The sequence below is a fragment of the Mus musculus genome, chromosome 5 (genome assembly GCF_000001635.26).
Source record: "Mus musculus strain C57BL/6J chromosome 5, GRCm38.p6 C57BL/6J".
Lineage (NCBI taxonomy): Eukaryota > Metazoa > Chordata > Mammalia > Rodentia > Muridae > Mus > Mus musculus.
In genome coordinates this window covers 67,744,387-67,766,765 of record NC_000071.6, presented here as the reverse complement: position 1 = coordinate 67,766,765, position 22,379 = coordinate 67,744,387, and the positions used below count along the sequence as shown (strand labels likewise).

The 22,379-nt window shown below is 41.2% G+C and overlaps 1 protein-coding gene across 11 annotated transcripts in view; it reads left to right on the top strand.

The window, feature by feature from the left end:
• Atp8a1 (ATPase, aminophospholipid transporter (APLT), class I, type 8A, member 1) overlaps positions 1-22,379 on the top strand; it is a 229,346-nt gene that overhangs the window by 80,719 nt on the left and 126,248 nt on the right. For 8 of the 11 annotated variants that reach the window (NM_001038999.2, NM_001284345.1, XM_006503703.4 and 5 more), the window contains 8 exons: positions 1,775-1,902; positions 4,173-4,250; positions 5,564-5,652; positions 10,072-10,116; positions 15,681-15,753; positions 17,610-17,715; positions 19,406-19,488; positions 21,137-21,186. In NM_001038999.2, coding sequence (NP_001034088.1) covers positions 1,775-1,902; positions 4,173-4,250; positions 5,564-5,652; positions 10,072-10,116; positions 15,681-15,753; positions 17,610-17,715; positions 19,406-19,488; positions 21,137-21,186 — 652 coding nt within the window. The remainder of the gene's footprint in view (positions 1-1,774; positions 1,903-4,172; positions 4,251-5,563; positions 5,653-10,071; positions 10,117-15,680; positions 15,754-17,609; positions 17,716-19,405; positions 19,489-21,136; positions 21,187-22,379) is intronic. The other 3 variants (NM_009727.3, XM_017320624.2, XM_017320626.1) reach the window with 1 other exon arrangement.

The window sequence follows — 22,379 nt, the reverse complement described above, 5'->3', positions numbered from 1 at the left end:
AACCATTAATGTGATATCCAAATAAGAACTGCCCTCTGTATTAAATGTGGCAGGTCAACTCATGAAAGGAGATTTTGTGTAGAGGAAAATGAGTATTGAATATATTATGAATATATATTACATGCTTTAAAATCCTTGGACTGTCTTTTTCTTTTTCCCCTTCTTCCCTCCCTCCCTCCCTTCCTCCCTCCCTCACTCCCTTATTCCCTCCCTCCCTCCCTCATTCCCTTCCTTCCTTCCTTCCTTCCTTCCTTCCTTCCTTCCTTCCTCCCTCCCTCCCTCCCTCCCTCCCTCCCTCCCTTCCTCCCTTCCTCCCTCCCTCCCTCCCTCCCTCCCTCCCTCCCTCCCTTCCTTCCTTCCTTCCTTCCTTCCTTCCTCTTTCTTTTTTAATGGGCTCTCCTTTGAACTCACTAACAGAAGTCTTAAGTAAATGCTTGTCTTGTCCCAGGGAGAGTAGTTTCGGATCACTTCCGTTAGAACATGTGTTTATTCTCTTGCTGGTCTCATATTAATGTATCCCCTCTGGGAATTTCTAGGAAGTGAATTTCCATTTCCTTGGGATGAGTACTTAGCCAGTAAATATTTAATTTCCCCAAAGTGTAAAAACAATTCCAGTACAATCTTACAGAAACAAAACAAACAAACAAACAAAATACAGATTTCAAAAGCTGTTTTTATTGCATGTAACTTTTTATTACATTTATTTAGCTTTGCAGCTATTCCGGGGTTTTTATAGTCGTTGATTTATTATTACAGCATGAAAGGGTTATTACTGTGATCGATTTGTTTGTGTATATTCCTTACAGTATATTAGGTTTCCTTGTTTTATTTTTACTGAAGAGGAGGTTAATTTACTTAGGAGAAAAACTTACCTACAGACGAAAACTACTCCCGTAGCTAAGGATGGCTCAGTGTAGCATTTACCAGCTTATAAGCAAGGACTCCCAGGGCCCAGCACTGGAAAAATAAGAAGCATTCTTACAACTCAGACTGTTCTAGTTGCTGTTGTTTGCTTTGAAACCATACTTTAGTTTGAAAATGTGTTAAAGAATTTGCATACAAGTGGTTGTGCCTAATTTGCATTTACAAACTGTCATCCTTCCTAATGTCTCTCAACTTCCAGATTGGAACAGGGTTTGCATTACCAATAACAAAGGCACTCTCCCTACCCCCAAGACAAGGTTTCTCTATATCCCTGGTTATCCCGGAACTCCCTCCGAGGACCAGGCTGGCCTCAGTTGTACTCAGAGATCCACCTGCTTCTGCCTCCCTAGTTCTGGGATTGAAGGCGTGCACCACCACCATGGCAGCTTCTTTGCCTTTTTAGTAGCACCATGGAGATCTTGATAGGGTTAATGTGCTGTATCCACTGAAGCTTGTCTCTCAGACATCAGGAGCCGACCATGACCCAACAGACACCCAAGGCTTTTTATTTTAAATGACCCAGTATTTGTTCTATGTATATTTTGTCATATACTGTAAGTCATAGCCAGGTTACTTAGCATTCATGATGCAAAAAATATATTTGCTGTGTAAGTGGTTATTACACTATGTTAGGAAATAATAAGTCTACACATACTTAGTAGACAGAGTATTTTCAGTCTAGAGTTGGTTGGATCGCTGATGTGGGACCCTAGAGGAAGATATATGTCTGAATGGTACATTGAAGGGGATGGTGAGAATCAAGATTTCTTGTATGATATAGGAAATCCTTGTACTCAGATCTCACTACAGATATAGAGCTGTCAATGATGCGCTTCCTCCTCCCCAACAGATGGTGGCGCTAGTAACTTTGGACTGAACTTCCTGACTTTCATTATCCTTTTCAACAACCTCATTCCCATCAGCTTGCTGGTCACATTAGAAGTGGTGAAGTTTACTCAGGCATACTTCATAAATTGGGTAAATATGAATTTGTATTATATGTCATCTTCCTAAGTATGTGTTTTCTCTTTTTAAAGATTTACTCTGATAGGGTCTTTTGATCTGTGAACATTAAAGAGCTGTTTTTAAAGCCTTAATTATATATTGTTTTTAAAGTCTTAATTATATATTGTTTTAATTGACTATGCGATGTATTTTTTAAAACCCATATAGCTTCAACATGGTCTCCTCGGAATCAGGCAAATAGATACGCCACATATCCTGAGGAAGAATGGTTTTTCCTTCAGGAAACCTGGGTGGGGTCACACAGTGGCTGTAGAGGAAGGAGACCATGCGTTTGGAATTGAAATATATGTCTGGTTGATCTAGTAGCATAATTGACATAAGCAGCTCTGTCTACTCCCTTGGTTCCTTGGGACTGAATTTCAGTTCACCAATGCTAGGGTGACAAGGTATTTTACCTGAATTCTTCAGTATCTGTGTAGCTCAAGAGTCTCTTTACAAGGCAGAGGCTTGTCTAATCAGTCAAGCACATAACTGTGCTGCTGACGGTGTGACTGAGGACATCAGGTCATGTTTGACACTGTGGATGACTTCACTGTACATGGTTTTTCCTTTTGACTTATTATATTGATGACTTTAATGTTGGCTCTACGATTAAACATGTTTCCTGTATTTTTCATCAAATAGTGTTTTGTTCCCTCCATTTTATCTTAGTTAAAAATGAATGAATTTATACAAATGATATCTTCTGGCCTAATCTGCCAGAGTGTTGAATTTTTCTTTTTGAGAAATTTAGATTTTTACTTTTTAGACTCCAAGCTCATCTGAATGTTTTTGAAAGGAACAGTATTGGGATTTTAAAAATATAAGCACAGATACTTTTGCAGCTGGTCATTATCTTCATGTGGTGACTGATATTTCTAGAATGCCAGGCCTTTTCTTTGGTAAAAGATGAGTGTAATTCGGGACAATGAGAGGAGCAACAGGCAGAGTTTACTTTCACACAGGAATGTGGCCTGAATAATTGAGCTGTATGCACAGATAAATTTAAGTTCATGAAGGACTCTCATTCACAAATATAATAAGACAAATGTCCCTCAAAGACCAAATGGCAACCCAGGTTCTTATTTTTTAATGTAGATTTTCAAAAAATAGAATTTGTTTCCAATAATTACATAATGGTAGTGTTGAATAATCCTGGCATAATGGTAGTGTTGAATAATAAGGTCTTGCTTTTCAACCATCCTCCTAACTAGCAGACTTGGTGATGGCCTTGACTAGCCAGCTTCCTCCCTATGTGGAAGGGACTGGTAACTGTCTCCTGGATTCTAGTTCTAGACAGTTGTTCTGTTATGCAGTATGGATTTCTGAGGATGGCTTTGAAAATGTCTAACCTCCGCTGTTCCATCACACCTGTTCTAAGTCATATCGGCCCCTCTGATTTAGACCCCCTCCTCTTCTCTAGCTGGTCTTCATTTCATGGTTTCCAGATTGCTCTGTGTGAGCCCTCTCTTCTTGTGTCTCAACTCACCTGACAAATGTCTGTTTTCCAACACGGCATGATAACTCAAAAGCCTAGTCCAGAGAGGATACTGATCAGAGCACAGATAGGAGAGATGTGAACCTCAATAAACTACAGCCCTGACTTAATAAAGTATTCTACTATAAAAAATGTCAGATAATGGGGCCGGATAATAGGAGCAGATCATGGCTGGCTAATTGGAAAGAAATATAAAACTATTCCATTGGGGTTGACTGTCAAATATCTGTACTGAAAGAAACAGCCTGGGGAGTCCAACCAGATGTGGTCTCTTAGATAACTTTTCATGTTGCTTGAAGAGTTAACTATGAAAAAACATTAGTTGGTTTTCTAGCAAAGATCACTAAACAGTCGCTGCACCTCCTTCTAGGGATCACTTCGTGTGTGTGTGTGTGTGTGTGTGTGTGTGTGTGTGTGTGTGTGTGTGTGTGTTGCGTAGCTTATCCCCGACAGGAGGATACCTTCCTGGGAACGAAGAGTGGAAGTAAACAGACTATCTTACCCCCCACAGACAAGCGCTCACTGCCATACTCTCCTCTTCTAACTAAAGGGAACCATTCCATGCTGCATACTTTTCCGGACCGTCACACAGAATCACGTAGAGATAGCAGGGACCTAGGGTGGTTACACAGAACTCCATAAACAAATGGTGACTTGTGAAAAAATGCAAAAGCCAAAGTGGTTTCTTTTGCCAACCCAGTCCCCCAGGCCCTTGTGTTCACTAATGTCACTTGCTTCTTTGTAGGATCTTGACATGCATTATGAGCCCACAGACACCGCAGCAATGGCTCGGACATCTAATCTGAATGAGGAACTTGGCCAGGTAAGCTCTTACTTACACGTGGTCAATCAGCAGTGAGATTTGGCGCCATTTCTGCCTCATGTGATGACTGCAGATGAAGTAACATCGCCTCACTTTTCATTGTTTGAATAATGCACGTAAATACGTTTGTTGATGCATGGCACACAGTGTTCATATTTCATAGTGGGGTTCTCCAACACTAAAGCAGATTTTTCTTTCAAGGTGAGATACTATGCAGGCCTAGTTCTTAGTAGGTAGCCTGATTAGCTATTAAATGTTGACTGCCTTTGAGTTATAGGAACAGCAACAGAATTGTTCACAACTTTTATCCAGAAGGAAGGAAACATTCATATTATATTGTATGAATCTAGTCAAATAGGAATTTAGATTAGTCAAATAGTTAAATAGAAATGAGAATTATAACTGATATTTTGTTACTATATACAGCCTTCCATCACTTATCCGGGATGTATCTGAGGACTGTCAGGTGACGTCATCATTATGTAGACAACATAAAATGCACTTCCACAGAGCTAACAGCTATGACTTCACTAGGCAATCGATACAGTTTTATGGTATCCACATCCTATATGCATCCTTCATTAACTAAAGCATCCTTGGGTGACATGTGACTGCAGATGTGTGTTTATAATCCATTCATGGATGCCAGCTGAAAACAGATTTTTGTTTTCCCTTCCTCCACTTTCCAACTCTTGCTGTTCAAATTGCATTCAGGACAGACTGTACTGCCCCTTCCCAAGCTAGACGGTGCCTGAAGTGAGCTGCACAAGCTATTGCCAACCCTCGAATTGCTTGCTATATTGAGAGATGCTGGAGAGTCCCTAGAACTGTGTATGTCTGAAAACAGTAATGAAACGTTCTGAAGAAATTCAGAATATCCTGAAGCAGATTTCTCTATGACTCTAGGTTTGCTAATCTGTACCAATATACACCACAGAAGAACAAAGTTGACTTTTAAAGAAAGTGTAATTTGGGGGTTGGTGAGATGGCTCAGTAGTTAAGAGCGCTGACTGCTCTTCCAAAGGTCCTGAGTTCAAATCCCAGCAACCACATGGTGGCTCACAACCATCTGAAGTCCTCTTCTGGAGTGTCTGAAGACAGCTACAGTGTACTTACATATAATAAATAAATAAATCTTTAACAACAAAAAGAAAGAAAGCATAATTTAAGTACCTTTTCTTTCCTCTCTAAAAGATTCTCTGAGCAGGATGGATCTAACTCATAGGTAGAGCGCTTACTTCTTATGCATTAGGACCCCAGATAGACCTTTAAAAGCCTTGAAATATTAATGAGGATTTAAAACTTGTTTGCAGGTTAAATACATATTTTCTGACAAAACTGGGACCCTGACATGCAATGTGATGCAGTTCAAGAAGTGCACCATCGCGGGCGTGGCCTATGGGTGAGCACTTCCCCTTATCTTGGTGTCTGAAATGCACATGTGATCCCATCCACTCGGAAGAGTTGGAATTTGGGGGGCAAGGTTTGGGTTTTGTGAGAGTTTGGGTTTTGCCTTTTGAATCTAGAAAGAGGCTCCTTTTACCTCCGCATGGATGGGTTGTGTATTTTACGGTTGCTCTTGCTTTCCTTGGATGGTGAGATCAGGTAGAGACTGACTGATGGCCTCCCAGTGCTTAGGGCAAGGGATGATCGCCATCTGGGCCTGGTGCTAAGGACAAACCATTTCCCTTTATTCTGCCCTAGGTTAGGGTGCAGTATATATGTGGGAAGAAACACAGGAAGAGCCCTCAGTCAGGTCTTAAGTAACACTGCCATTGCTTTGATGACACCCCCACCCCCATTTTATCTTTGGTCGAGTCTCCTCTTTGCAGTCACAGAACAGTGTAAAATTCTGGTGATGGGATGAAGGGAGGACAAGGACATCTTCAATCTGGAGAGCAGTGTCCTTCAGATTGGGTGTGGAATCTGTTTAGTTTACTTCTCATTATAGGCATGCATACCTAAACCATTCAGAAACCTGCTCCTTCTGACTGAAGGCCCAGGCCTTATCAGCAAATTTTGCATTTCTCCTTACCTCAGTGAGGCAAGGATCCATGGGTCCAGCTTGCACCCACTGTTTTCATTCATACTCTAGCTTTAAGTCAGGAGGAAAGGAACATTAATTGCTGAAAATATCTTCAACTAAATTTATTATTAATACAATGTCTGCAAACAGGAGTGGAGACAGATATGTTTGCTCTTTAGGCCAGGAGAGAGTTTGATTCAAAATGACTTTAGCCTGTGGATACAGCTGATTGGATGACTGTAAAGTTTTAAGAGGAACACTGACTTTCAAGTTTGCTGGGTTTGTTTGGCTTGGTTTTTTGTTTTGTTGTTTTGTTTCTTTATCTGAAGCCTCTTTTTAGATAAAATTGCTCTCCCGGAGTCTCCCCAGACTTGTTCCTGGCGCAGGGGAATCATAGTCCCGTTCTTTGACATCAAGTGCTTACACTATCTACACGCAGTTAGTCCAGAGATAGTAAAGGCTCCTCATTATGGGTTTTTCATAGGCTAAAAGCAGGCTCTTAATTGCCCCCAGCCACATGTACAGAAGCAGAACTCTTCCCTGGTCTGTTGATAACTCCTTAAAGCACTAGTGTGTGAAGACAGGGTGGCTTTGACAAATGTCTGTCCTGTCAGTTAGAAGGTCAATGAAATGTCTTGGTGAGAACACTCCCTAAGAATGAAGTGAAGAGATAAGGTATGAATTCTACCTTATCCACAGTCTATTAAACAACCAGGACGGCTCCTTTAGTTATTGTTACTTTATTTTTATTTTGTGGGACCAGACATTTGATCATTATAAACAAATGAAGGTTCTTACAAACAAGCTGTGTCTTTACTGACCACAGAATGCCAGTAGTTTACACGTCAGGTTTTGTTTACAAATGGAGTCTTAGATGTCCTCATGTGACCTTCAACAATTTCCTTTCAGATGTTCTTAGCTCTGCGGGACTCAATAAAGAGGAAAACCGGACAATCTCTTAGGTCCCAATAGTAGAGTTTCCGTTGGTTTTCTATATCCAGTGGTTTCATAGGGATAGGTGTTTAACACCAATGCTTCATTCAGAATTTCATTTTAATAAAGTATCTCTCAATTCACTTAAGCTTTGCCTCAGACTTTTCCTTTTTGAATTTCATGACAGACAACGAAATTCAAAGAAAGTTAGCAGTGACTATTTCACAGAAATTAATTTTGTGGTAGGAATGCCTCTGTTTAAACTTACTGGTTTGTTTGTTTGATTGTTTGTTTTTGGTTTTGTTTTGTTTTTTTTAACCTTAGATCATCTTATGGGGAAGTTGTAATTAAATATAAATAAAGTTATATTTATCAATTCATCTTGCTACAAACTAGGAATTACACTATAAACCTTTAGGAGAGTCTCAGTGTAACAGGTTACACTATGGAAATGCCTGTGCGTATTATAATCAATTGCAAATCTGCAATAGATAAGAACTTCTCTGTTCACTGGCTGGAGTTCTCAATGCCTTGAAGATTTGAAACATTTTCCTTATATCCTGATTGTCCACAATATAGTCTGGGGCTGAAAAGCAGTCAGCAATTTAATCTATACTAGCTCTGGGGCAGAAAAACAGTCTATTAAGCAACCTGAATGACTCTTTTTGTCATTGTTATTTTATTTGTATTTCGTGGTGAAAACAAATGAAGATTCCATGTCCATACTTACTAACGAATGTCAATATTTTACAGGGCAGGTTTTGTTTACAAATAGTATGTTTAGGCGGAGATGACTAATCCTACAAACCCGAGGAGAGACTCATCAGGTTACCATACGCCTAGCCCCAAGGACTAGATTACAGCCAGTAGGTGTGTCTGGTGGCCAACCTTGACCTGTCATTTGCATATAAGAGAAGAAGCCGGCCTCCTGCAGCTGGCTCTTGGTTAGGTAGTAGAAACCTAGTCAAGCAGAGTTTGCATGGTTCCCACTCAGAGTTCACAGTCTAACTGGGGTTAATAGATATTAATTAATTATAATACAACAGTAGTCCTAATACGAGGCAAGAATCAGTGTGAGCCTCAGATGGTGTGAAGTTATCTAAAGACTAAGGTCAAGGGACGGTTCCTGACAGAGTGATCCTCGAGCCCAGATCTGAGAAGGAGTTTAAATGAACTCCCCAGACAGCTATGACCACACTGGCATGCCTTGCCCTTGGGCCAGTAGCCAGATAGCTGGCCAACACAAGAGCTGCCAAGCTGCAGTCATAGAAACTCATGGAAACAAGTCACCTGCTGCCCACCACCCTCTGAACGAATGGTGGTACTTCGCTTCTGCCAGGGCTGCACCAGACTCCAGGGAAGGCACTGTGGCCCTTGTGTTCCGTGGCTGTTAAGCCTCAGGATTTTGGAAGCATTAGGTCCAGTGCTGGTGTGAAACAGTGAGCAGGGACCCAGTACCAGTGCAAGCTGGCAGGGCCTTCTCGCAGTGTTCATTGCTTGGACAGTTACTAGCTCTTCCAGAGACATTACTGACTGCCATTCTGTGCAGTCCAGGAGCTGGGGCCCAAACCTTGAGGGTAATCATAAATGATAGTCCCTGGGGGGCTGCAGCCCATTTCCACAGTGCATTGCCACAGGCTAGCCCCTTTCGTAGGAATCTAGCCTGAGATGGTCAGGGTGAGTCCTTCCTCTTAAAACAGTAAACACAAGCCTTTGGCAGGGAGGAGTCGTGAGCTTTGGGGGTCCCTTTTGCTGTGACTGCTGTTTATCCCTAGGGAAAACTTACTGTGCCGTGACAAGGTTAAAAGAGCAGGCAGTCATTTGGGATGTTAATGACTTCTTATTTATTTATTTATTTATTTATTTATTTATGAGCTGCTTATTATACTTATCAAAAAAAAAAACGATCTCAGCATTTTACACTCTTCCTTCATATAATCGTCTAAATGAAAGTGAAAGTACTGAATTATCATATGTAATGAAAGAAAAAGGAAATAAGAGAATCTATGCTGATATGTATGTTAGGTGTCGTATGAACTATGCCAAGGGGTCCTTCCCTATGTTTCCATGAGCTAGTGGATAAAATTAAAGTATGGATAGAAGACTTTTTTTTTAAAGATTAAAAAGTGGGCTGTTGAGATGGCTCAGTGGGTAAGAGCACTGACTGCTCTTCCAAAGGTCCTGAGTTCAAATCCCAGCAACCACATGGTGGCTCACAACCACCCGTAATGAGATCTGATGCCCTCTTCTGGTGCGTCTGAAGACAACTACAGTGTACTTACGTATAATAATAAAATAAATCTTTTTTAAAAAAGATTAAAAAGTATTTGATGGGTGGACCATTTTAAATATCAGTGGCTCCATTTAATTAAACAAATACAGTTAACTTTTACTCCCATTACCCTCTTAGGAAGTTATTGTGTCAAGCCAGTCAAAGCTTCCTGAAAATTATACAACAGATTTTTTTTAATGTGTGACGTGCCCATTTTTTAACTGTGCCCGACATGACTAGCATGTATGTATCATTGAAACACATTGTTATGGTTATAAATATAAATAATGCACTTCCTACTGGCTCTATAGCATATGTTTCAACAGCTAAATTTAAACATATTCAATACTAAATTTTGACCTCTATGCACCGTTCAATTCTGGGGTACAGGGTACCTTTGTAAATCCACTTGGTTACCATAAATCCTCATGTTCTCCTCCCTGTACTAACTGCCATTCTCCCAGATCCAACTAAATGTTCATCTTCTTAACTTTCTAGAAACCCGCCTCTCAGCTCTCCTTCTCCATGGTTTTATGTTTCCAGCCTTTCTGTGATTATTTTTCCCTCTCTTTCTGTCCCTCCTCCTGAAGCCATGTCCCTGAACCTGAGGATTATGGGTGCTCGCCCGATGAATGGTAAGCTACGTGGTACTTCCACTGCTCTCTTTGAAAGCTTCTGATGTATTGCTTTGTAAACAGGCTTTTCTGGTCTCTGGGAGCCATCTTCACAGGTGTTGGGTGATGATGCTCTGTACTGGGTATTAAACTCAGAGTATCCTTGATTTTTCTATCGAAAGCCCTTGTAAACATATTCTAAAGCTTTAAAGGTTGCTGGAGTCTTATATTATTTATCTATAAGGCGGTAGGGATCGATTCCAAAGTGCCTGGGCAGGAAAATCTGCTGCTGCAGCAATTAAAGCTTGCTTATGGTTTTTTTTTTAGCTCAGCACTGCCCCCTTCTGCCACTGTGCGGATAACGCGCCCATGGACCAGATAATGCAGCTACAGGCCCAAGTGGTACAAGTTTCCTTTTAACATTGTTCATTATTTCTATGTCTCTTCAGAGGCTATAAAATGAAGACCTTTAAATGTAAGGCCAAAGTGTTCTAGAACTAGACTTCCTGCAACCTATCAGTAAATGTACATTCATCATAGATTTATTAAAAATAGCATAGTATAAATTTAATTTCACTCCTATGGGAAGCTTTTTGCTTTTGTTTTGTTTTACATTAAAATTCTTTCAGCCATGTATTTGCATTTTTATCTAGGGGAATTTAGTGTATTTTGTTACTTGTATGATTTGTCATGATCTTGTGGCAAATAAAATTTGAACAATTATAGTTTCTTTAAAGCTAGTGATTTTGAAAAAAAGACTTCTATTTATCTGGACCTCATAGGCTTTATGATTAAGTTATATTTCCACGATCCATTGAACTCCAGTTACAGAATAAGTTTTCAGCCTTCTTGGGATTTATTTCAGTAAAGTGGGGATTTGATATGAGTTTTCAGTAAGCCTCATAGCACCCAGGATTACAGAGGCAGCTGTTTGACTCCTGTGACCGGTGCCACCAACAGTGCTCATTACAAGGAGTCCTACACATTCTGACACCTATCACAGTCATTTGGCTCTTCATACCACTCAGACGAGCATTTTATCATTGCTTGCCTTAGCCTTGCCTACATTCCTACTTATCTGGTCCCGCGACCCTGTAGTTAAAGCTTTTACTGTGGATACTCTTTGACCCAGGTCAGATGTTATCTAAATAAACCCTGCCTCCTTTTTTTTTTTTTAACACCTATGCATCTTTATATGCTGCTTGTCTATAGGACAGTTTGACCCATTTTAATACCATTAAGTACTGTAGAATTGATACACATATCTCTCTTAAGAGACATGACTCCTTTTTCTTAGTCTCGCTGTGGTTTTCTCCAAAGTCTTATATTATTTTCCCAGATCATTTAAAACATTAGACTTTGAGCAGGGGTTGTTTCATGCCACTAACCACTGTTGGAAAAGGGGTTATGTCATTTATCTTGCTCATAAGTTTTTTTTTTTTCATTAAAGTATCTTTTGGGGGGGAATCTAAGTTCAAATGAAATATAACAACTTTTTCATGAATTATGTATTTTCACTCTGCCATTGAGTCTAAAAGTGCACCAGGAAAGACGAGTATCATTTTATGGAAAAGGCACTTTGTTTATTTGTATACTTGGGGGGGGGGGGGGGTCTCTGTCTACACTTGTAGGTTTGCAAAGGTAAAGATGCAGGGTTTTTTTTTTTTTTTTTTTTTTTTTTGAGGTTCTGTGTAGGGTTATGTGGAGTGGCCATGCATGTGAGCTTTGGACTCTGACCATCAATGTTTAGACCCTGACCTGTCCTTCACACAAGTTACTAACTACCTGAGTAGACTTATTGGAAGACTATGACCACCATTAGCCGTTAAATCAGTAGGAAACATTGACAATTAACTAAGCCCTAACTAGAAGGCTAGTGCTGGTGGCACTATAATTCTCAGTCTGCACCATCTATCTGACATGATCATTTTCAAGTTGATAGGTTTTATAGAGAGAAGCCTGTAAGTAGTCTCCCCAAGAACACAACCAGCGGACATGGGTGAGAGCCAGAGGTAATCCTGGCTTAGCCTGATTATGAAAGGTGTGTTAGTGCCGTCACACGTCTGTAGACTTGAAAGACTTGTGTTTCTTTTGGAGCACGGGATAGCTTTGCATTTCAAGCCCTAACTGATTTTATTTCAGTTGAATTGCTGAGGTTGTTAAGGAGAGGCAAATTGAACATCTACCGTTTGACTGAGTTGAGGAACCCTAACTCAGAAGCTCATACAAGACTCCATACTTCCAAGGGCCTCATCTAATTGGTTTTATATTGCTGAGAAAACCAAGATCAACTGTGGCCGTGGTGGAACCCTGTGCTCTGCATATGTGACAGTGGCTCTATGCTACTGCTGCAGGAGGAGAGACTATGGAAGACTCTCTCCAAAACTCTAGAAGTCATCTCAATAGCTGCTTGGCAGCTTTGTCTGGCAATGTGAAGTTGACTGAATGCCACGTAGCAAGCTTGTAGCTGTCTGTTTAATTGTCCTGCTTGAAATGGCACTCACCACAAAAATGTTAAGAAAATCCACATGTGAAAATTATGTGTTTATATTTGGTCCATTCTAAAGACCCTTTCAAATATACTCTTGGCATTAAAGACTGTGCAATAGCTGAAATCCTCTAAAAATGTATTAATATAAGTGATTTGTCTAGATTATGACTTCCCAGTGCATAGCTACTAACTCTAGAATTGGCACTGTTTCCTGTTGTTGCCAAGAACCATAAACAAACGTGGAGACTTGGAGACCAATTCCTTTCTATTAAAAACCATTATCTAAATTGATAGTATCAATATTGGAAGGACTAGAGAGAAAAACATCCATGTAATTATAAGTTATCACATGATTACTTTCAAAAACCCACAAATATTCATAATCATTTTCTCTTAAAAAATTATTTTGGAAAGTTTAAATATAAGCAGAATGAACAAATGTCCCCATCAGTTATTTTAACAGGCTATGCCCTGGGTCACCCTTATCCCTCCTGTGCCTTTCTACCCTTATTATTCTGAAGCAAATCTAAGTAGATATGTTTGTTTTTTCTTAACTTCTTGATACAGTCACACGTTATGTTCTTGTTATTTTTCAAGTAAATGACAGTGGGGTGACAGAGAGCTTGCCTTAGAGCTGGCCCTGCAGTCGTTCAGTGGTTTTTTGTTTTTGTTTTTGTTTTGTTTTTTTGTATTATTATAGTATCTGCAGGTTGAACAAGTTTCTCTTTTCTGCTTGGTTATTTTCTCATTTTACCTAGCCTATAATTATGTGTGGCGTGAGTGGCATTTATTTATTCTGCTGTAGAAGGTAGGCTGGGTAGAGCATTCTTCCAGGCGTGCCCTTAGAATAATGAGAGCTAACCCATCTCCATTAGCATCAGTCTTCAAAGGAGTCCCCTTGGCAGGCTCTTTCTTCAGCAGTGCAGACTCTCACACAGCATTTTAGAACTCCTCTTTTGTAATTGCTTTCAGAAATACTTGCAGTCACCCAGGAAACTGAGTCTCATTTACTTTGATCAAAACCAACCATTATCTAGCCAAAACAGTGCATTTAATCACCCATTCAAATTCTTGGACTTAACTACTCTGAGTAACAAACTCATTACTAAAAAAATTAAATCTACCAGCAAGCAGTTTTGACTACCAATGAACAGGACCTTAAAAAAATCCTAGAGGTACAGACTCTTTTAAAAAACAGTTCTCTGACTGCTGGGGCCAGAAGCCCTTAAGCTGAGGCAGGTCCACTAGGTTAGGGAAGAGATCAGCCCCTGAGTCAGAGAGGATGCTGAGCAAACAGGCTTTGTACAACCGTGTTCATTGCCTCAGAAAACTGACTTGCGCTACCAAAGGAGCTCTGCCTCAGGTCGTCCGGGAGATGTGGCACGGATCAGGAAGCCAGCCTCTACACGGGTGCTGTACAGTGGGCAGTGAGCTTGTCCAGGCCGACACATTGTGCAAGTGCTCTCTCAACTGCTCTTTCTTTACATCCAGTCTGTCACACAATATCTCGGGGAGCATGTGCCAGTGGCTCCCGTTCACCCGGCCTCCAAACCTGAAGAGACTCCAAGACCAATGGGGTGTTGTTTTGTTTTAATCCACACTAGTCATGGAAGTATTAAAGAGAGAAAAATACACCTTTCTCCTGGGACTGAGATTTTTATCATTTTAAAAACTGAATCATTTGAATAGAAAGATGAGTTCTCCCAGAGCTGCGACTCAGCTTCTCTGTGATAATTGCCATAAGGTAATTATTATGCAGCTTTATGTGTTCAAATGTATCCTCAGCTGAAGGACTTTCTGGCCCCAGCAGTCAGATCACTGCTTTGTTAAAAGCCAAGCATCAGTCCAGACCTTATAGGACAATGATTAGCCGTGTTTCTATGGTTTTGTACCATTTAGCCTGGCAGATCACCTATACCAGCAGTAATCTCCCTGTGGCTGGAGAGCTCTTGCCCTGTGGTCCCCCATGGGTTTCGTTCCTTGGACCAACTTAAGGGAAGAATGCCAAGAAGTCTCCTTTCAAACCCTATTCCATTTGGAAAGGTTTATGAGCCAGAGAAAACTGGGCTGGAGCAGAGGCGTGAAGGGAGGACCTGCCACCTAGTGGTCCAAGTTCTGAAACACACTCCTGACTTTTGGAAGGCAAAAGAAGCAAGCCACTTTGTGGAAAATGCCAGTAGGAGATCGAGGGATGTAAAGAATGAAATGCAGAGAGCCTTGTGAATGTCTCACCGGAGAGTGAATGAGAATGGTTCCAGGCTGCCCAAGAGCAGGGTGTATGACCTTCCGGTCTGCTAAGAAGGAAGAGCTATGGAGTTGGAGGACCGAGGTCACATTATAACATTGTAGCATGTGAGAACTAAAAGTAACCGCCCACGGGCTACATCAGTCTTGGATCTAGACTTTACCCCATCCCGAAGCTATGCACTAAGCAAAAACTAATTCTAGAATACAAGAAGAAATCTCATCTCTCCAGGGACCTGAGACAGGAACATACGTGGTCATGGGAGAATGACTGGACTATATTATAGTCAGAAAGGCTGGGGATAGCAGAAATTAGAGGTTAAGCAAGGTCTAAGAGTGACTGGCTAGCCACAGGCCTGTTGTTAGAGGGGCACGAATTTGGAGGACAGTCTGCCTTCCAATCTTTGCCTAGAGGAACCTGCTGTACAGCTCTTCCTGGGGAAAGATAACTAGACTAAGTGGCTCTCAACCTTCGTAATGCTGCATTGATTTTATACAGCTCCTTACATTACGGTGACCCCTCCAACGATAAAATTACTTTTCTTGATTCTTCATAACTGTCATTTTGCCACTGTGTAAATATCTGATATTCAGGCTATCTAATACGTGGCCCCTGTGAAAGGGCTGTTGGACCTCTCAAAGGGTCACAACCCACATGTTAATCACTACTGCACTAGACTATGTGTTGAGTTTGGAGATGGAACTGAAAAGAACATAGGTCCCTTCCAGTCTGACCTGAATTAAGGAATAGATCAGTTATTGGAATGGATTGAGAGTAATCACTCATCACTAGCAGTGGGTGAGTTAGGCCTATACAAGTGAACCAACTTTGCTTTGTTTTTCCCTTTAGGCAGAGCTCACAGTTTGGAGATGAAAAAACCTTTAATGACCCGTCGTTGCTGGACAATCTCCAGAATAACCACGTAAGTGACCTCAGTGCTATCTGTCCCTAGGAGGTGAGCACTAATGAATACGTCTCGGAATGAATTTCCTTCATGGTTAGTCCCCTCATGTTTTTACTTACATGATTTTTTTTTTAGATTTATTTTATTTTACATGTGTTAATGTCCTCAATGCCTCTGTGTCCAGATGCTTATATCTTTTTCCTAGATTTGAAGAACTCTCTGCTGTGATTTTACTGAGTCTATTTTTCTGTGTCCCCCACCCCAAATAGGAGGGGGATTTGGGGTACTGTTAGACTAAACAGAATTTAGATATTAAAACTAGAAGAAATTGCAGAATATATCGAGGACAGAGTTGGGGAAACCCTTAAGGAGGAACGAAAGCCTTGTAGATATAACAAATAGGGAGGGTAGAGCAGACCAGTGCAGAATGATCTCAAAGTGTTATATCAGCAGTCAAAATGTCTTCCTTGCTTATAGTGTTAGAGAATGCCTCTCTCCTTCCTCAGATAGCTATGACTTCGCTCTGTTGGTAAGAGAGCTCCTGCCCATCTTAGGACTGACTTACAACACAGCTGGGGTATCTACTGAAGTTAACTTACACCTGCATTTCTCCTGCCCAGACTGTCACAGCCCCTCTCATGCAGTGCTGCCTCAGATTTCTGCCCAGCTCCTGGTTTGTGTCTTAACTGATATGCCAGCATGCTGCCCTGGATTGCAAGTCACACCACCTCCCTGACTTCCGCCATCCCTCACCTACATCACTACTCTGCCTTGAGCGACTTTTTCTTTCTTCCTCCAGAGGCCATCTTTCATTTCTCCTCTGGGGCCTTATTATTAGTTCCATGCCGTTCGTCCCAGTGGAATTCTCCATGCTCGGCTCTTCATTAGCCTAGGACTTCTTCACATATCTATCTCCATCTCTCATGAACAGCCACATGTCCTGTCACCTCATATGACATTCACATATTCTCTTTACACACCTTAGCAGGCTGTGAATAAACAACGCTGTCACTATTGTCCCCTCTGCCTCCCTACGAGTCCAAGCAAGCTCCATGTGGCTGGGACCATCTGTGCTCTGTCCACTCTTAGCATAAGCAGTTTTTGTTTCCATAACCTAATTTAACCTTCTCCGTTGTTGCACTTTATAACGGGAGGTTATGCGAATATGGGAACACCTTATTTTCTTTATTATCTTGAATGACATTTCTCTCCAGAAGCCAGACATGAAGATGCTTAATATTTAGTGTCTGGGTTCTTTTCTCATCAGATCTGAGATGCTTACAGAAAGGATTCAGTCTTCAGTCTCCCTCAAGCCCCAAGAATTGATAGTGCTCAGTAAGTGTTTGTGATGCACACACACACACACACACACACACACACACACACACACACACACGTGCACACGCATGCATGCACACATCATTATGTACTGGGTTAAGGTAGACCGTTTTGGAGAAAGTCAACATTACTGAGAGCCACACATCATCATCATCACCACCACCACCATTATCATCATCATCTCTACTTAAAGGTTAGACGCCTGATATTTAAATGTGGCTAGAAATTACAAACAAGCAAGTGAACATTTTACATATCTCTTCTGTCCACTAAAGACCAAATTCATCTTCTTCTACCATTTCTATTTAGAAGCACAAAAATCATGTTAAGTAAATGTTTATAGAATGAATGAGGAAGTACAAAAATGAATAAGTTGAGTTCCAAATAAGTTTTCTTCATAACAGATACTGGCTGTGGTCCCACACCCCCAGTGCGTCCCAGCTGTACTCTCAATAAATGGCCACGAAGCAACGTTTCTGCCGTTAGTGTCAGATGGTTAAATAAAGGGGGATGAATTATGTGTTTATTCCTCACAGCCAACCGCACCTATCATCTGTGAATTTCTCACAATGATGGCCGTCTGCCACACAGCTGTACCGGAGAGAGAAGGGGACAAGATCATTTATCAGGCTGCATCGCCAGGTACACAGGAAGCAACGATTGGGGTAGTTTTCTGTAGAAAATTGTTCTGAAATGTGATGTTATGGATCTTAAATTTTCAATTTAATTAAAATAATGGAACATAACCAAATTATGGTTTCATACTTTTAAAATCCTAATTAGAAACTTGGCTTTCAGTATTAGGTGTGTATGTGTATGTGTGTGTGTGTATGTGCACGCACACGCACACACACTAAAATATGTTGCTTTGTATATGTTATTTTTCTCAAAATGAATTGTATGGAAAATTGAGTAATTAAAATATACACGAGGGAATAAAAGTATGTATGTGTATGTAATTGTTTCCCTTATAAGTAAGAATAAACTCTTACATAGTGGGCTTTACACATCGACAAACATGAAAAGGGAGATTTGCTTGCCTAAGGAATACTGCTTGCTGTACATGGCTTTGAACATAAGTTGGCTTCTCTCTCTAGGAAACGGTAGGGCGCCTTTTCCATATTCACTTAGGAGAGGAAAGCCTCTCACACTTCAAAGGGTTCCATAAAATATTTATAAGTTATCAATGTTTGCTATTTAGGCTTGATTTCAGACTTACTTTCAAGATGAAAAGAGGTAAATAATCCAGTCTTTTAGAAAAATGATGGACTTTGTATTTCAAAACCATATTCTAGCCTTGTGTTTATGACCTGTAAAATGCCTCAAATTCCTAAACCAGAGTAAGGATAATTGCTGCTTCAGATAGAGTACCTGTGTGCGTGTATCTGTCTGTCTGTCTTCTTATCCCTCTCAGCAGAGACAGGACTTAGTAACATAGTGAGGAAAGCAGCCAGCATACACTAAAGCCCCGTGTACTGTAACATACACTAAAGCCTCCGTGTACTGTAAGTGGTTCAGATCCCCAGGCACTGGAATTAACAGTCAACCTTTAGCGGGGAAAGGATAATATGTAAAAAGACTTCCTGACAGGTTTTTGGAGAGCAGTGTTCTCAAACCTGTGCTTGATGAAGGGGTCTTTTCAGGCTTCCCCTCTCAGGAGTGGGTGACTGACAGTAGATGACTGACTGACAGTGGATGAATGACAGTGGGTGGCTGACAGTGGATGACTGACAGTGGATGACTGACAGTGGGTGACCGACAGTGGGTGACTGACAGTGGATGACCGACAGTGGGTGACTGACAGTGGATGACTGACAGTGGATGACCGACAGTGAGTGATTGACAGTGGATGACCGACAGTGGGTGACTGACAGTGGATGACTGACAGTGGGTGACTGACAGTGGATGACTGACAGTGGGTGACTGACAGTGGATGACTGACAGTGGGTCACTGACAGTGGATGACTGACAGTGGGTGACTGATAGTGGATAACTGACAGTGGATGAATGACAGTGGGTGGCTGACAGTGACTGACAATGGGTGACTGACAGTGGATGATTGACTGACAGTGACTGACTGACAGTGGATGACTGACAGTGGGTGGCTGATAGTGGGTGGCTGACAGTGACTGTCAGTGGGTGACTGACAGTGTGTGACTGACATGTTCAGGAACATGATCCTCACTTCTCTGGTGTCATCATATACATAAGACAATGGATTTCAGAGCATAATGAGCCAGATTCTAACCAAGCAGAAAACTGTCGATGTCTTTCTATTGGCATATGTTATACTTTTCTGCCCTCTATTTCATTCACCTGTTCCCTGTCACAGATGAGGGTGCACTGGTCAGAGCCGCCAAGCAGTTGAATTTTGTCTTCACTGGAAGAACTCCTGACTCTGTCATCATAGATTCAGTAAGTTACTTGTGTTTTAAGGGCTTTTTTAAAAACTGTAATACATTTATGGAGCTTCAGAGACAAAGGCAGTAAGGAAAAGACGACAATTAAACTCATGTCTCCTACTCAGGAGCACCACTGTCACCCTTTGTCCGGTTCTTTAAACACGCAACAAAATCGTGGCTGATAATATGCTTGGTAGACGATATTGATTCTTCCAAACTAGACATATCTACTGATTTTCACTTCGACTAAATCGAGATTTATCTCCCTTGAACCATCCTCCCATTTATTTCTTCTCTAGATTCCAAATAGCATTAAATGTTTGGTTATGTAAGTATCCAGAAGGGTGGGTACAGTGCATGGGAGGCAGGAAGCAGGAGAACCTGGGATGTGCAGCCAGCTTCAGCTACATAGCAAGTTTGAAGCCAGCCTGGGCTACACGAGACCCTGTCTCAAAATGACAAACAATGAAATAATTATTCAGGGTCTGCACATGACAGCAGGTGAGATCCAAGCAGCTCCATGGCCAACTACATGACAGGTTACAAGGCTAGTCATCAAGAACATGAAACACATAACGAGGCAAGATTGTGCTCCCAGTGCAGAAGCTAAGATAGAGCCACAGAAGCAAACGTTTGTGAGGTTTTAAAGAGTTTTCTGAAGAAGGAAAGCCTGCTTCAATTCACACTCAGTTCTCAGTTACTCAGGAGGAAAGGAAGTTTGTATCCGCCAAGGACTTACCACGGAGTGTTCATAGTGGCTGTGGCCATGGTTTCCCCAAACCAGAACCAAAAAGAACGCACATCAGCAGGAGAGGATGAACAATCTAAACAATAAGAGTGTCTTCTTGATTCCGGAGCGGTGGGGATGAGTCGTAGCACCTTTCTGTGGAAGAGGGGACGTGCCAGGCATTGAGGAAAGCGTCCTGCACGAGTCCATCTGTGTGCAGCTGGAAATTTTGCAGATGTGATTTATAAAGATAGAATGTTGAGCAGTGATTGCCCTGGGGCAGGGAGAAAATTGATTGGAAATGGAACACGGGAATTTGTGGGTCAGATGTTCTGTGTCTTCAACTGGGTGGTATTTACGAGGCGGAACCTTTATCAAACTATACAATTTACACTGAAGATCTCTATGTTTCTTTCATGTAAATGAGTTCTCGTCTTGAAAATTATTATTAATGCTTCTATTGTGTTCATAGCTAAACATCTTTGTACCTGGTGTATTTTTTCCTTTAAACTATTTCTTTCCTAACTTAAAATTTTATCTTAAAAATGCATTTTTCTATTACTTCCTAAAGATAAAGTTTTGACTTTTTTTATTGTTTCACATTCTTTTTCTGACTCCTTGAGCATGGGCTCATGGGTAAGTTAGTAACCTCAGCACAGTCACAACAGATAATCTTGTCTGTTGGCAGCTCTGTCCCATGCATTCTATTTGGACCTCCGTAGTCCGTAGTCCAGCTTCTGTGATACTTGGAATTCTTTTGACCCCTCCCCTATCGTTCACTTTTTTTTCATTAATCTGAAAGTTTAGTGAATTCTCTTCCATAATTCACAAAGGGTGAGGGGAAACTGTTCGTGTTGACATTTTTCAATAAATTTTATGACCTGTGATTATTTCTAAGAATCCTAAAATATTTCCAATTCTTTTTTTTCTGCAGCTGGGGCAGGAAGAAAGATATGAATTGCTCAATGTCCTAGAGTTCACCAGGTAAAGGCACTTGCTCTATAATCCATTTGGGGAAAAAATACATTTTCATCCATTATTGTTTTTTTTTTTTCCTCTATGTAGCTGGAATCTATCCTTTACTTTTATTTGTGTGTTTAGGCGAGATAAGATGTTCCATGCAGTTTATGTGTCCTGTCTGTAGATAAGTCATTCACAGGTTTCTTTAGAGTGCAGTACTACATGACTTCTGCTGGCCGCTCAAGAAGTCCTTTCGAAGTGCAACTACCTGAGTCAGAGATTCAGAATTGGCCAGAAGTCCCATGGCTGGTCTCTTAGCCAGCTTTCTGACATGGTAACAAATGCCTGAGATAATCGCCTTCTGAAGATGACTTCATTTTGACACACTTTGGAGGTTGCACTCCATGATCAATAGACCTTGCTGTTTTGGACCTTGGTGAGACAACACATGAGGGAGGGACACAGGAACGAGCAAATCAGGGTCTCCAAAGATTGCATTCACACTCGTGAGACACGTCAGAACCTCAAAAGTCAGAACAAGAAAATGGACTCAGGTTTCACAGTCTCCCTCAAGGTTATGTCCAATGCCTAAAGACTGCCCTCTTTTTAACCTCCTAATAGCACCTCTTTGGGATCAGTCCTCCAGCATGTGGGCCTTTGGGGGAAGATTTCAGCCCCACACTATTAGCATCTAGAGACCCCAAAAACAGTTATCCTGAGAGGCAACAAGATTTGTGTGGAGTGAGATCACTAGGAGTTGGCAAGTCTCCATGGAAATTGTAGTTTCCTTTTATTCACTTGTCTCTGAGAAGTAAGAGTTACCATCCCACAGGAAGGAGCAGAAACAGAATAAGTGTCCCATCCACTCTTTTTTTTTTTTTTTTTTTTTTTTTTTGAGATGGGGTTTCTGCCTCCCCATATAGACATATAGCCCTGGCTGTCCTGGAACTCACTTTGTAGACCAGAATGGCCTCGAACTCAGAAATCTGCCTGCCTCTGCCTCCCTCCCAAGTGCTGGGATTAAAGGCATACACCACCATGCCCGGCTTCATCCACTCCTTTCTTAAAGAGAAAGAATGTGGGCTGTGTTAGTTTCCTCCTCAGTAAGACAAGATGCCTACCGAGAGGAACAAACAGAGGTTTGTTCTGACTCAGGCTTGGGTGTTGTTGTTGTTGTTGTTTTTGTTGTTTGGGTTTGGGGTGTATGTTTGTTTGTT